Source organism: Microtus ochrogaster, linkage group LG2, assembly GCF_000317375.1.
Source record: "Microtus ochrogaster isolate Prairie Vole_2 linkage group LG2, MicOch1.0, whole genome shotgun sequence".
Lineage (NCBI taxonomy): Eukaryota > Metazoa > Chordata > Mammalia > Rodentia > Cricetidae > Microtus > Microtus ochrogaster.
In genome coordinates, this window is record NC_022028.1 from 32,964,152 (window position 1) to 32,980,163 (window position 16,012).

Consider the following 16,012-nt stretch of genomic DNA (forward strand, 5'->3'; position numbering starts at 1 on the left):
TACTGTTTTTGGAGACAGGGCCTTTAAAGAGGCAGTTAAGTGAAAATGAGGCCATTAGAGTGGATCCAAGTCCCTCTGGCCTGGAGTCCTTAAGAGGAATTTGGGATCACTCATGAAGACACAGGACTAGCACTCACCCAGAGGAAGGACCCATGAAGACCCCGTGAGAAGGTGGTAATCTACCAGCCAAGAACAGTGGCCTCTGGAGAGACCAAACCCCAACACTTTGATCTTGAACTTCTGGCCTCAGGAACTGTGAGAATAAACTGGCTCTATGAACGCCTTTGGTCTGTGGCTCTTTGTTATGGCAGTTCTCACAGACAGCTGGGAGGGCACAGGCTCACAGGCTACCTGTCTTCCTTTGAACCAGACATTAAAGGGATGTGTAAAAATAGAAAACAATGCCACTTTCTCTCCCCGAATTGGGAGGCATATGTGTTTCTCATATAATGCATTATTGTTCTGTTAATATGAAAGTTTAAAGTGTATTGTTAAGATTTTAGTTTTGTTTTCAAATATACTAATGTGTATTTCACACAAACGGAAGTTCTTAAAAGTCCTCAGTAGTACTTTGGTGCACAAGGCGCCTGAGACCAGAAGGTTAAACACTGCTGCTGTGCTGTCTTCCCTATGGGGTCATTCGATGAGAGTGCTGTGGTTTGGAAGCTCCTCCCACAAGGTTAAAAGCTTAGTCACTAATTGGTGGCATTATTAAGTGGAAGTGGAACATTGAGGAGTGAGTGAGTCCTTGTGGAAGGAAGCTGGACCATTTGGGGGAAGTGACCTTAAAGGGGTTAGTGGAACCCCAGCCTCTGTTTTCTCTCTGCTTTCCAGTCACCACGAGACTGCCCTTCTTGCTGCAATGCTGCCACCAAACCAAAGAAGCAGGGCCCTCCAAAAGCGCATGACACAGTAAACATCTTAGAAGTTCTCTCAGGTGCTTTGTGACAGTGACACAAAGTGAAATGGCACAAGGACCATTTGGGGAGTGTTTGCAGCACCGGGAGTCATGCCACGTAAGAGATCTACCACTGGCCTGCATCCCCAGCCCATAAAGCATAAACCAGATGAGCTCTTCCCATCCATAGTCATCTTTCAATAGGTAGAGATCTGCATCAGTTTTTATGTCTCTATAGTAGTTTTTCTAGATAGGTGTTTTGTTTGACTCTCGCTGTGTTACCCAGGCAGGACTTAAATTCCCTGTTTCTGCCTCCCAAATTCTGCAACTACAGATGCACACTGCTGGGACTAGCTGTTGGTACAGTTTTAAGTTTTTTTTTTAATTTTTTTATTTTTTTTATTTTTTGGTTTTTCGAGACAGGGTTTCTCTGTGGCTTTGGAGCCTGTCCTGGAACTAGCTATGTAGACCAGGCTGGTCTTGAACTCACAGAGATCCGCCTGCCTCTGCCTCCCGAGTGCTGGGATTAAAGGCGTGCGCCACAACTGCCCGGCACAGTTTTAAGTTTAACAAGTTGGTTATTGATTTATAGTTGTTTATTCGGGTTCTCTAGAGGAACAGAACTTATAGAATACACACACACACACACACACACACACACACATATATAAATTCTACATATATATACATATATACATATGTGTAGAAATGTGTTAGAATGACTTACAGGCTATGGTCTAGCAAATCCACCAATGGCTGTCTAGCAATGGAAAGTCCAAGGATCCAGTAGTTCAGACCGTAAGACTAGATGTCTCAGTACACACCAGAATCCCAAGGAGTAGGCTCTGATGCCAGTAAAGAAGTGGACTTGTCGGTGAGAGGGAGAGCGAACAGGAAAAGAGCAAGAGCTTCCTTCTCCCGTGTCCTTTACCCAGACTGCCTCCAGAAGATATGGCCCCAATTAAAGGGGGGTCTTCCTGCCTCAGAAGATCCAGATTAACCCAGAGAACCTAGAGGACCCTAAGAGAGACAGACATGGATCTAATCTACATGGGAAGTAGAAAAGGACAAGAAAAATCTCCTGAGTAAATTGGGAGCATGGGAACCTTGGGAGAGGGTTGAAGGGGAGCAGAGAAAAATGTAGAGCTTAATAAAAACCAATAAAATTTTTAAAAAAGATAAGAGAAGCAAACAAAATGTTAATTTGGAAAGGAAAATAATAATTTTAAAAGATTTAGATTAAAAGTGGGTCTTCCCACTTCAAATGATTTAAGAAAAGAAAGCCCTCACGGGTGTACCCAGCTGCTTGGATTTTAGTTAATTCCAGATGTAGTCAAGTTGACAATGAAGAATAGCCATCACAAATGTATGGATTGGTTTTTAGATATGGTTGTTAAGAAAAAGTTTGAAGTATTTTTGTTCAATTATCTTTTTGAATTTATAGCATCTAGAAATGAGAGAAATTTTTTTAGGGACAGATTTGGCATTTTTTTGTAGAAAATTGAGGTTCTCCATTTTGTATTGCTAAATACTAAATACAACAGAAAAATGTAAAAGACACATACACAATTTAATAAACATGTTTGGCATCACCTCATATTTGGGGCCCTGTGGTTTGGAAAGGCTGACCTGCCAATAATTCTCTAGAATAAACCCTTTTTCTTCTTTATAAACAAGGTTATTAATTATTTTGCACAACTCTTAGAACTGCCATCTAAAAATTTGCACTCTTCTTCCTAAATAGCTTCTTCTTTGGCTTTAGCTAAGTGTGTTGGGCTGTGTACTACAGGAGGCGGGTCCCCTTGAATGAACTGCCCGAGTGTGGAAAATGTTCTGACCTTCATGGGTCTGAAGGCAGCTATGACTTCCTGAAAGGCATTGGGTTAGTTTCCATATTCCTTGTTAAGCAGCTCTGGTAACTAGACCACTAGAACCCTTGGTCTGAGCTGTCTGCTGAGAGCATTGGCGGTGTGTAGATAACTTTACTAAAAGGCTAGGGTTGAGGGGCGTGTGGCTCCATTGGTAGTGTGCTCTCCTAGCACGAGTGAAGCCCTGGGTTCTATCTCTAGCACCATATGCACCAGAAGGCACCTGGGAAGTGGATACAGGAGAATCAGAAGTTGAAAGGTCACCTTCAACCTACAAATCAAGTTGGAAGCCAGACCAGGCTATGGGACACTCTGTCTGAAATAAAAAGACCAGGATTAAGAAGATGGGGGAAAGAGGGGAGCAGAGAAAAATGTAGAGCTCAATAAAAATCAATAATAAAAAAAAAAGATGATGGAGGAAAGATGGTAAGATTTGGTAAATCTTCAGAACAATGAATGGTTATCACCTCTTTCCAACCCAAGGGACGGACTGTTTTGGACTGTTTTGTTTTTTAAAAGCCTGGGATCATTTTGCTCATGTTTCACAGCCATTGTATGGTATGTGTAGCATTAACCTTAGGAAATGGGATCCTCAGTTCCCTCCAGTCCACATGACAAGCTGAGCTCTGGGCTGTGAAACGCCATGGCACCACCGTGGGATGCAGACTTCAGTATCTGGACCTCGCAGCAACACCACAGGAAATCCAAGAAGCACAAAGGGGAGCTATTGCTTTGTATTTTCCCCAGGGTCCCCCCCCCCCCCAGACCACTGAGGCATGCAGCCCTCAGGCATGCCAGGCCCCATCAACCTCATACCCTGTGTTTTTTCCTGCTGATTAAGATCATGGTTTTCCATTGTCTTTAATTTTTTTTTTTATTTTAACCTCATAGCAGCCAAGCCTTTTTCATAAAAACACTCTAGGGCTTGGGGCCCAAAAGTTCAATATGTTTTCTCCTGTCATACTCTTCAATTTATTTGTAATGTAAATCCCATTTCTACTCTGATCATAGGTCTGTGCCCAGCTGCCAGCCTTCCCAGCTGGTGAGTCAACACATGTCTATAGGCAATGACTAGGGTCACAGTTTTAACAAAAACCTAAACAACCTCGAATGAAACCAACCTCCTCCCACCTTGTCGCCTTTCCCAGTGGCTTATCAAACCCAATATAAAGTCAAATCACAAGCAAATGGGCCTGTCTAGATTTGCAGAATCCAGGCAGATGAGACGGCTAGACAAGCGTCCTTTCGGGTTGCCCTAGGAAAAGCAAACAAAACGGTGCCAGCCCCTAAACAGCTGCTTGGGGAGAAGGACATCTGCCCTTGTTTCACCAGCCATTCAGAGCCCAGGCCATGCTTTGAAAAGAGCGGTGGGTCTGGGGAGCAATAGTTCAGAGGCAGCCAGTTGTTAGACCGCCTTTGTCTTAAGGAAGCCACCCATTACCGTAGCGCCATAACTCGTAGGGAGCCAGCTGTCAGAGCTGTGGCACGGGCCACTAGGGGTTGGGGGGTGGGAGGCAAGGGAGGAAGAAGCTGTCGATGGCCAGATTCTCTTTTAGACACCTGAGCCTGACTGGCTTGGTAACTCGAGAGTTTTCATTTTCTTTCCGGCCCAGTGAAAGACCCCGGGGCCCTTCTTTGCTGTCTACCCTTGGATAGACAGAAGGGACATCTCAGGGTTCTGCTTCCTTGGTTTCCAACTCCCTGAGAGCTGGACTGGGTTGCACAGCCCTGCGCTGCAGCTTGGCTGCTCTGATCCAGCGCTCCGCTTTGAAATCTACCCCCTCCTTTTTTTTTTTTTTTTAAACCAGGTATGATGATGTCAAACGTGATGCTGATGCTACAGTTACAGACACAGCCCCCGCTGGCGCAGCCTCTCTGATTCTCTCTCCCTCTCCGCGTCCAGCGCTGGGCTTTTTCAGACAAGTGCATCTGCTAACCAGGTCACATTTCAGCCACGACCCACCCTCCGTCAGTCACTGAAGTCAGACCGCAGGAGGAGGGCTGAAGAGGACCGCAGCGCCTCGCCAGCGGCGCGTTGGAGGAAAGGACATCAAATCCTGCAGAAGTCGAGACCCCCCCCCCCACACACACTCCTAGGTCCAAGCCCAGACCACGATGAGCGCTCCGGGCTACGGGTGGCTGGCGTTGCCGCTGCTGCTCCTCGCAGTGGTCGCCTTGGCTGAAGGCGACGCCAAGGGGCTCAAGGAGGGCGAGACCCCCGGCAATTTCATGGAGGACGAGCAATGGCTGTCGTCCATCTCGCAGTACAGCGGCAAGATTAAGCACTGGAACCGCTTCCGAGACGTGAGCGGCGGGGCAGGGAGGGCCGGGCCGGGCCGGGAGCGGGTTCCGGGAGGGAGGCGGGGAGCAGGGACCCCGAGCGCGCTGGGAGCAACCACCGCGTGTTGGAGCCAGAGCCTCTCCGGCCTGCCTAGCTAACTGCGCCAAGAGTAAACAACACCGAGAGTCCCAACCCTGCGCCCCTCTCGTGTTCGCTTGGCCATCGACATTGGGACCTTCAGTCCCGCAGCCTCTCAAAGAGTCCCAGGCGAGGGACATGTTTGGAGGGCGCACGCTAGTGACAGGGTCTGCCCGGTGGCTTGACGCGGAACAAGGGTGCGGGATGTGGGGACCCGGGTCCGGGCTGCTGCTGGGCCCCGCCTGTCCCCTCATTGCCATCGGTCCCGGGGCCAGGCCTCTGCCGGGTGGATGCTGCAGGCTAAACACAAGGGCCTTGGCAAAGGCAGCAGGTCTGGGTGGGGCCAGCAGGGAAGGTAGCGGCCGCTTGGGTGTCTTCGGTTCCCGCCTTGGGCTTGGGAAGAAGGGGACCTAAGGCGCAAGGACTGAGCGGTGGCCAAGGCTTTGAGTTTGGAGAAGGGTTCCCCAACCCTCATAAGAGATGGTGGAAGGCGTGTCCATAATGGGGTGAGAGCGGCACAGTGAAAATGCCCAAGGCCCCCTCAGGGTGGCCACCAGAACCAGGCTACGGTCCTTGAACGTAACAACCTAGGCATGGTTTTCCTTGACCACGCTTGGAGAGGGAGCAAGGCTAGAAACCCAGGGGACCCATCCTTAGTCCAGAGGGCTTGAGAAGCAGAAGCAAGAGCCTCAGGTGCTGGGTTGGGGGGCCCTGGCGGGCGCCCGCCACATTTAGACTTAACCTTGGGCCGAGCTTTGCTGGTGGGGGTGGGGAGGAGGCTGCGGACCGGCCGGCGCCGCAGCTCTGTTTACCCGCACCTGTAGATCAGGGAGGGAATAGGAGGCTCTTTCCTTCCCGCAGGGCGGCCGCAGTCGCGCCTCGCAGATGGTGGCGTGGGCAGGGGTGAGGAAGGGAGGGCGTGGCTGCTCCCTGGGCACCTCAGAAGCCGATGAGGGAAGGGGGAGATGTAGAGCGCCCCTCGATGTGGCGCTAGCTGACTCCCCGACCTCCGAAAGCATTCCCCAGATTCTCTCATCCTCCCATCCAGTACAAGACAAGTCACACCATGACTGCCCTCACTTCTTAAACTTCGAACATCCACAAGTTCCTTAGATAATTTATTTTTCTATTCAGCAGTTTAATCCTGGTTCAGAATAAAGATCTTATTTTAATATTGTAAGGTGCGTTACTGATACGGCATGCTGTGGGTCCTTACCGAGAAAACAGATGCCCAGTAACCCAGAAGCCTGGGGAGCCCGGGAATTCATTCCCTCAGAGCATGTAAAACTGGTATTTACAGTTTTTCTTCTTGGAACCGGCCTGGAGTATCTGTCTAGGCATTATTTTTTAAACACACGTAGGGCACCCAGCCACACTACAAGAAGAGGCAGAGATTCGGATGCTTTTTGTTTTCAAAGTCAAACTGACATGTTTTCATTTGTAGAGGGAAGGAACAACCACCTGCATCCGGGTCCCCAGGCTGTGCTGACCCCTGGACCACATAGTGGGCCATTATCTCCATCTTTCCCCCACCATTTTAGAGAGCCTGTGGCCCAGCAAAGCCTTCCCCAGGCACCTGCAGGACCAGCCCAGATTAGCGCAGTCTCCTGTCACTGTCTGCAGTCCAGCAATGAGGGGGTAGCAGCAAGCTGGTCCTTCCGGAAGGAATCCATGTGTCACTGGGCCAAGCCTCCCTCTGACTCTCTGGCTCTTTGATCTGCCTGGGACTGGTGAAGGTCAGAGAGAAAAAGAAATGCTTAATCAGAACAGTGAGGGTTTAAAAATAAAAAGAGTCCTTTCCCTTCTCTCCATCCGCCTGCTTCCAGCAGCCAACACAGTGGCTGCCAATAAATGCTTGACTAGCTTGACCCCCAGTTCAGGGCTGCCCACCTGTCTGCCTGTATTGGTGCCACCTCCCCCATCAGAAGAAAGGCACTAGCATTAAAATTGCAGGACCAGCCCCTGCAGGATTCCTAGAGCCTGCATTGCTGGTGGAGAGGGGGTGTTTGTGCTTTGGAAACGCGGGTTTTTCTCTAAAGCCCCATTCTGGGGAGCCCTGGCTGCCGGAGGATGGGGTCAGAGAAAGAAGTAGGACAGAAAGGATGAGGGAGGGGCGTGGCCTTGTGGGAATCCGTTGGCAGCTTCTACTGAAAGACAAAAAGGAGGCTGCTAGCTCGGAGTCACTGCCTTGCATAACTGTAGCCATGCCACCTTGGGAATGGCGCCTCCTGGAGTTAGGTGGCGCACAGACTGCACTCAGAGACTTTGCCAGCCCTGCCTGCACATACTTCCCATCCCACCGTAAGGGCTGGAGCCCCCAGTGAGAGAGACACTGTAACCCAGATCTTTATATCCATCTTCATCGGGTTGGCTCCTCTGAAAAATATGAAAACATCAGCTCTTCATGAGAGAAAAGGGATTTTTTTTTTTTGGTGGTTGTGGGGAGTCCCTAAGAGATTGCCAGGTTGAACTTGAACCTGGTTCATAAGTGATCACAGATGGCCCAGGGCCACTGGTTTTGGCTGAGAGAGAGGCAAGCAAGAAAGAGGGCTGTTCTCAGAGAATAAGACCCCTCTCAGGAAACATCAGTAACACGGATGAGGGGCTGTCTCATTGAACAGTTGACAGACAACTGGGAAGATGGAGGAGATCATGTCAGAGAGGCCAGAGGAGGGTGAGGCTCTGGGGTGTTGCTTGGATGTTCAGAATTGACTGGGTCGAGGAGGGCCTTTAGATTATTGCTCTCTGTGCGAGCACTAAGACAATCAGAGAGGCAGGCTTTGTTAGCAGAGTAATCTTCCTCCCCTCCAATGGGCACAGGGCTCTCCTATCCTGGGCCTGTAGGTCTTTTCTATGCCACTGCTCTTCTTCTGGGGAGGAGTGGACTCATGAGGGAATAGCTAGAAAGCTAGTGGGGCTAAGCTTGACTCCATGGCTCGAAAGTCCTCTGCCCAGTGCAGTCTTATGCTTTTCATGAGCCCTGCTCGTCAGTGCTCCCATGTCCAAATTCACTCCCTGCAGAGCTGGGTCAGACTTGTCTATGGGTCTCGTGGATACGGGCACTTGAGAGGAGAAGGCCGTTACAGGGCCTCTCCAGGGCTGGCTCCAAAGAGCCTGGCTGGGAAGAACGGACTGTTCTCTTTCTTCTTGGCTCTTCTCTGCTTTGCACTCCACTTCCATTAATTTTTAATTATATTTGTGAGTGCTGAACGTAGTGCTTGGCACCCAGAGGCACACTGCTCATCCACGTTGAGCTGACAATGGCAGTGAGCCTTCCTGATATGCATTGTCTCTCGCGCCTCTCCGCAACCCAGGAGACAGTTGTCCCTTGGTCATCTACCCTTGTGTGGTCAAAGAAACTGAGGCACAGAGACATCGAGTGGCTTATTTGGGGATCCACGGCTAGGAAATGGCAGGCCTGGGATTTTATTTTTCCCTTGAGACAGGCTCAGTATCCCAGGTAAGGGAGTACAGGCACATACCACCCACCGCGCCCAGTTTCTTTAGTGCTGGGAATTGAACTCAGGGCTATGTGCACACGAGGCGAGCGCTGTACCTGCTGAACCACATCCCCAGTTCCAGAATTTGGATTTGGATCCAGGTCATGTAATTCAGCTTTGCTTTCAGGATGACTGACAACATTCCTCATCTTCACTGAATGGGGGAGGGAGGGTCAGCTATAATGAACCAAGAGTTCCCCCAGCTAGTGTCTTATTGGCTTCCAAGGCTGTCCCAGGAAGGAACAGCATCTTCTTGGAAGAATGACAAAGACCCGGTGTTGTCAGCAGCCAACAACCAACAGGGAGTGCAGAGTTTGAGGACAGTTTGGCCTGGGTTCAGGTTCCTCCCACAGGACACCAAACTCATCATACCAGCCTTCTGAACCTCGGTTTCAGATTGGGAGGCTGGCATGAACGTGCACTTCTTGCCCCAGGAGGGAGGGCATCCCCTGCAGGCCACCCCTGGCCATACAGAAACTGTCTTTGGAGCTGGTCCACAACCTGTCTCATTCTTCTTGTCAGGAGCGGTACAGGGGCTTGATTAGTTCTCTCATCTGCTATGAATCTGGGTGTGTGCATCTGGGGTTCCGTGATGATGCAGAGCAGGGGTTCGGGGCTTTTATTCTGGTGACCGTGTCCTAGTCTCGTGTCTTTGTGCATGCCGATAGGCTAGTAACATGGAAAACCTGCAAAGGGTTCCCGGATGACTGTCCCCTCCTGCTTCCAGCCTCCAATGTGAGTGTAGGGACAATCTGTGCATACGTTGTGAGGAGGTGTGGGTTTGTGAGAACCCAAAAGTGGGTCAGAAGGGATTCTATAATTTGGGTTGGGAGCAGGCCAGGTCCTTCACCGGCTTCCTCCTCCACTCTGATTTCTGACTCTCCTCTCGCCGCCGGTTGGCATCTCCAGAACAGGGCAGCATGTTGATGGGTTTGAGAGGCCAGCAGGACGCCGGACCTGGGAAGAGAGGAAGAGAAAAGGCTTGCTGCTCCATGAAGCTGCAGGCTGCTCCTCTTGACTCCCAGCCGTTGTCAGGGAGACAGATAGCCCATGCCACCTCTCTCTTCATGAGGTCAGAGCCGTCTGGAGAACAGGAGAGCTCTGTCCTGCCTCAGGTCCCAAGGGCCCAGGCAGAGTGCTCACTCTCTTTATCTTCCTGCTGGGTAGATGGATTATCTATGTGGCCCTGAGGCAACTATTTTCCTTTTTTGAACCTTGATCTTCTCGTTGGTTTAATACACAGACTAATGGGAACGATCCATTAATCTCTGAACATTCCACGACCCAGGCATGAGGCACAGGAGCACTCCCACCCCTGGCCCCTGATGGGGTGGAGAGTCTTTGAGTTCAAGGAAAGGCTTTTCCTCCCGAGGAATAGGCTTTCTGGCAGCTCAGCACACCAACCCTCTCCATTATTTCTTCCTATGCAGCCCTGGTTGTCCAGGAGCTCACTTTGTAGACCAGGCTGGCCTTAAACTCACAGAGATCCTCCTGCCTCTGCCTCCCAAGTGCTGGGATTAAAGGTGCCCAGCTTCTCCGCTGTCTGCTGCAAGTGTCATAGATGGGCACACACCAGCAGCAAGGCTTTACCTCGTATAGTCCGGAAGGCAGGAGGTCCGAGATGAAGGTGTCGTGTGCACTGTCTGGCAAGGGCTTCCTTGTGGTGCTGGTGGCCTCCTGGTCCTGTCCTCATGAGACTGAGCACCAGTCCTTTCCTCTTCTTTAAAAAAAACGTTTATGCTATCTTAAGGGTGCGGGTGTTTTACCTGCATTTAAGATATAAATGTGCCATGTGTGTGCTTGGAACTGGAGTTCCAGATAGCCATGGGCCCTCACGGGGGTGTGGGAAATGGAACAGAAGTCCTCTGGAAGAACAGTCCGTGCTCTCTCCCTTGGCCCTATGTGGACTCCGATCGCGCCGTTAAGTGTTCTGTCCTGATGACCCCATCTAAGCCTAGTTACTTCCTAAGGTTGTCACCTGACCTGATACCTCCCCACATGTATATGAGTTTGGAGTGGGGGCAGACCCCAGACATGTAGCCTGTAACATAGTCTTTTTTTTCTCTCTCTCCCAGGAGCCACGAGGGACTGTGGATGGGGAACACGTAGGTGTAGGCCTAGGCCTGGATGCATAGTTTAGTTTGTTTTTTTGAAGTCAGTGTATGGTGCATGCTAGGTTAGATTCAAACTCGCCACGCAGCCAAAGCTGACCTTGAACTGATCCTCCTACCTCATCCTCCTGAGGGATGGGATTATAGGAGCGCAGTTAGGATGCAGAGTTTAAATGTCACCATGCCCAACTTTGCTGAGCAGATGTGGGTTCAGCTGTGGTTCTGGGGTGAGCTAGGGTCTGGCAGCACCCCCTCCCCGCCCTAGAATACCATCAGCCCTCCTATTGCAGGACTAGACCCCCCCCCTCACTGTTCATCGGCTGCAGGCTCATTTGGCACTTGTGGGCGCTGCCTCGGGGAAGCACTATTGCGATCTCAAGGGCCCTCCCGCTGGAGCAGTTAATGTGTTTGTCACTTTCCTCCCGTAACCATAAGCCCCTCGGGGCAGGATCTGGAGATAGATTGCCTTGGGCACACCCAACCCCCAGTACTGTTCAGTGCTGTAGATGCCCCACAGATGTGTTCCCACAGTGGAAAGTGTGCTGGCCAGGAAGGGTTCCACCCCTTCCCGCCAACCTCTAAATCCCTACTGACTTGCGAGCTCCAGCTCCGTGGGCTCAGGCCAGAGGGTGAGGAGAGGAAAGGGCTCTGGGCTGGGTAGTTTATTTTTCAGTGATGAGGATGTGAGGAAAGGGGGCCTTTGTGTCTGTGCCTGGCTGAAGGCAGGTGCCCACCTTTCCTGCCCCCTGGCTCCTTGGCACTGGCCTGGGGACATGGTGGAGAGGCTGGGATTACTCTGCCTCCCTCCACCCCTTTCTGTTCTCCTTTCTTTATTTGAAAGATCGGGAAGACAGATCGCCGGGGCCTCAACCAGTGCTCAGTCCCTACGGATTATCTGTGAAGAAAGCGGCCCCAAAGGCTAGGTACCCAAGACTCTCTGTGCTCTTGTGGTCTAATGTTCTTCCACACTCGCCCATGTTTCCTCAGCTCATGGCTGGAGTCCTCCTCAGTGGTCTTGGCATCACCACCTTGATTCATCCTTGGGGGTCCAGTAGGGAAACCAAGGCCCTGAGGCCGTTTAGAAGAGAGCCCATGCCCATCACCACTGCCGGGTATAGGATCCAAGGACTAGGGTGGTAACTCAGATCCTCAGAGTCACGGAAGGTCATGCTCTGGCCTGGTCGCTCTGGCCTGGTCTGGCATTGGCAGGGGCGTTGGTGCAAGCATACCTGAGTCCGAGCCAGGCTCCTGGCATGCAGGGAGCAATGAGAAGCACATTTTTACCTTTAGAGGAAATTCCTGAGAGGGGAAAAGAGGTGTGTGTGTGTGGGGGGGGTGTCTCCCAGATTCCTGTCTCTGTCTGTTTGCCCAGGCCTCACACAGTGGGCACAGCCCTGTGAGAGAAAAGCAGGTGTTTATTGATGGCCTCACCCTGGCCAGCCCTCCCTTTCACTGAGACAGAGGCTGTGCCAGGCATTCCAACCTGTCCCTTCCTCAACTGGAAGCCAGCACCTTGACTCCATGGGGTAAGGGGTCAGTTTTTGTGGCTGTGGCTGTGGGTGTATCTTGGGAATGACAAGAGAAGGTACCGTATAAGGCTCCCCAACTCCGGGCCTTTCCCAGGGGAGTAGGACATTCCTGCCCCAGTTATGTGGATTCTGGAATGAAGTGAAATGATTGCCAGATACCAGACCTCTTGGAGGTTAGGTGAGACCTGGCTCACTGAAATTTTTTTAGAGAGTCTTGATTTCTCAGAAAAAAAAAAAATGCCAAAGCAGAATTACAGAAGCTGAGGTTAGTGACGGTCTCTTGACGGACTGCTTCTCCCCTGTGGATGTGCTGACAGTTTCCTCATTGACAAATGATGGCAGAAGTCTGAATCTGTGGCTCCTTGTAGCCACCTCTGTCCTCACGCTGCCAGGCACACGCAGAGAGCCTGGCTTCTGTGGTCCTAGTCGGTACCTCACCTGCAAAGCGTGACATTTATCCCCGGTTCCCTCCATCTTGGCTCTGAGCATTGCAGCGAGTGGCGAGGGCTCATCCCTGTTTACTGAATAAGGGAGTCAAGTCTGTTGTCTTGGGTAGGTGAGACCCTTGCCTGTCGTCCAGGGGTAAGGCCAAGCAGGAAGCCAGCACCCTGACTCCAGGCTTGGCGTCGGGGTAAGGGGTCAGTTTCCTCACCACCCTGCTGCAGAGAGAGGGTGGGCGTCACCCCTAAGTCGGGGTCTTGGAGGGCGATTCTCGGTTGGGTTCCCTCCCTCTTCCACTACCCCCAGCAAACGGAAGTGATTGGGTTAATTCAAGCTGTGAAGTGAGCTGGCGATTCGGGTGCTAATTAAAATGACAGGAAGTAAACAGCTTCCAAAATACCCAGCATGTGCCCCCTAAGCCCACTAGGCCTGCGCACTTCATCGCTCCCCCAGCTTGGCGCAGTGGGCCTGTCTCCATGGCAACTGAGCTGAGCTGCAGAGATCAAAGCAGGAGATGGGTTAGCTCCAAACCTGCAAAACCAGGGGCGGATGAAGGGATTTCTGGAAAGAGCCTGGAGTAGAGAGTCTCCCCCTTCCCGAAATCTGCCCTCCTCCAATGCCTGTCCTCCCCTCCTGGCTTCCATACTTCTTAAAGTCTGTTGACACGGTAGGAGAAACTACATAAGTCCTGGGATGGGACTTCCTGGTTCTACCCAACCTAGGCCTTTATCCGTTCACATTTATGGTGTGCTGTTTAGGGATGTGGGATTTGGGACCAGTATTCTGTCATGCAATTGCAGTGAGATCCTTTATAAGTCACTTAACCTCACTGAACTTCAGTTCTGTCACTTGAGAAACTGAGATAGCAACAGTAAGTTTCTCTTAGGGTTTCCATGAAGAATAAACAAGGCAGCGAGTAGAAAGTCGTTAGCATAATGCTTCCCCAGTGGTACTCGATGTGAAGACATTAGCTGTTGTTACGAGCGCTACTACCGTGTACTGGGTGCTGGGCAGGGAATGTTGAACTTTATGTGGTGTCTCCCCTTAAGGAATTGGCTGTGTAAATAAGCCAGGGAAGCAGAAACAGTAACCCTGCTGGTTGTCACCAGAGCAACACTTGATTCTCCCAGGTAGGATAAGACAAAGATGGGGGAAGATGATGCCGAGGCTGGGTTGCAGCAGACAGCTAGCTGGTCCAGGGTCAGACATAAACACATGTGCCAAGTGGGAGGGGCAGCTGTGCAAAGCCATGGTCAGCTGAGAGATGGATGCTGGACTAGGTGGCCAGACACAGACGAAAAGATGAACCTTCTGGAGGCTCACAAAACCCTGTCAAGTGAGGATGGATTGAGGCAGAGCCATAGGGCATCCTTTCCCCCAGGTGCTCTCATCTGATCATTTCTCACAGCCTCTAATAAGCCCACTTGGGTACCATAAATAGATACATGACGGGAAGGGTGTAAATTCCCAGTGAACCATCATCACCTTCATCAGCTTGTAGATGGTGCTGGCCACCCCCATCTGACCTCAGTGTTTCCCCAGTCCTACCTACCCCAGAACGACCATTCACATGCTGCCGGCAAAATGCCTTTGTCATCTCTCCCTGTGACCCCTATGGTGAGCGATTCTTCTCCCATTCCCACTGAACTCGGTTCTCCAGCAATGCCTCCTCTCTCCTCGGCTTTCAAGGGCCCTCATCTTTCAGCTCTGTCCTCACCTAAATCTGAGTTTCTTGTTGATGTGAGGGCTGTTCCTTTGAGAGAGGCCAGGAGTGTGCCTTGGGCACCAGCAAGGGAAAGCTGGGACCCTGGGTAACTGAAGGGCCTCCTGTTCTGTTCACCTCATCCTGGCTGCTTGCTTCTACTCTTGCAGGAGTGAGGAGGGCCTGAGATGCAAGGGATCCAGCCCCTCCCCAGCTATGCATGGCAGCGGGGGCTACAGGACTTAGCTGGATTCTGGAATGTCACCCCTATCCAGAAGGGCCTCCTCTGTTCCTCTCTGTCCTCTGTCAGCATGGAGGCTACCCTCTCCTTGGGGTGGGGCATGGCATCGGTGGATTCTTAAAAGCCCTCCCCACCATCACTTGAGTTTCAAATCAGACCTTTTTGGCCTTAAGCTTTAAAAAGTCACTTTGTACGGAGGCCCAAGGATTCTCCCTATAGTCTAGCTGTAGTGGGTTTCAGCGGAAGACTATGAACGGGCTCCAAAGCCTTCAGGGGGTGTCCCCGAGTGGAAGGGTCATAGGATAACATAGATTACCTCAGGCTCTGCCCACTCCAGCACTGGAGCGGGTGGGGGTTGAAAGCACAGATCTTGACGGTCAAGGACAGCCTTCTCACATCTGCTCCCCAAATCCCAGGCAATCACAGCATCCTCTGCGTTTGAAACAGGATCTCAGTATGTAGCCAGGCTACCCTTGAACTGGATATCCTCCTGCCTCAGCTCCTGACTGCTGGAATTATAGATGTGAGACACCATGCCTCCCCTCTCCCACATCATAACCAGATCCCCACTCCCTTCCCAGGACAGAATGAGAGCGACAGGAGACACCCCCTCCCTCTGAAAGAGGCTGGTTCCTACTTCTGCCTCAGGCCTGGTAATCCTGGCTGGCCTCAGTTACTTGGCCATTCTCATCCCATTTTCCATCTTTAATAAAGGAGGATCTGGTAGAGGATTCTTGCCCCCGAGATGCTGTTGGAAAAAGGCTAGAACTGAACGAATTGTCCTCCTTTGGCCCCAGCAAAAGGCCAGGTGGCATTTGTCCTGTGGCCTCCAGAGCAAGCCCTAAGCAGTGGGCCCCCCGAGCCCAAGTGCTGACCCTGAGCCAAGACACTTGACAGATCGGGCATGTTATGGGGCCCAGGGTGAGGAGAGCTAAGGGGTAGCGGAGAGGCCAGGTGGGAGAGACAGAGAGCTAGAGAGGCAGGCAGAGGCATCCTAAGAGCCAGACCCTTCCTCCCAGGGAGCCTGTTCCTCTCAGGCCCCTCCCGCCTCTCCCACCCATCTCTTAATACCTTCCCTATCTACCGAAGAGGCAGGAAGGCTGAGTGTGAAAACTGGAGGCTGTTCTCAGAAGTGGGGTCTGCTACTTCATTTCTGGTATAGGCCATCTGGCACTGGAGGAGGATGGCCTTAAGTGCCCCATGATCATGTGCTGCACATCTGTATGCTTACGTGCAAAGCCATACAAGTGAGGAGCATGCATGTGCACACATGACTGCACACAACACACACCACCACCACCAC

General features: G+C 51.5%; 1 protein-coding gene across 1 annotated transcript in view; it reads left to right on the forward strand.

Moving 5' to 3' along the window:
- Nucleotides 1-4,585: 4,585 nt before the first annotated feature.
- Nucleotides 4,586-16,012, forward strand: part of Spock2 (SPARC (osteonectin), cwcv and kazal like domains proteoglycan 2) — a 21,630-nt gene continuing 10,203 nt past the window's right edge. Inside the window, exon 1 of the mRNA XM_013351187.2 lies at nucleotides 4,586-5,070. Coding sequence (XP_013206641.1) covers nucleotides 4,882-5,070 — 189 coding nt within the window. The 5' untranslated portion in view covers nucleotides 4,586-4,881. The remainder of the gene's footprint in view (nucleotides 5,071-16,012) is intronic.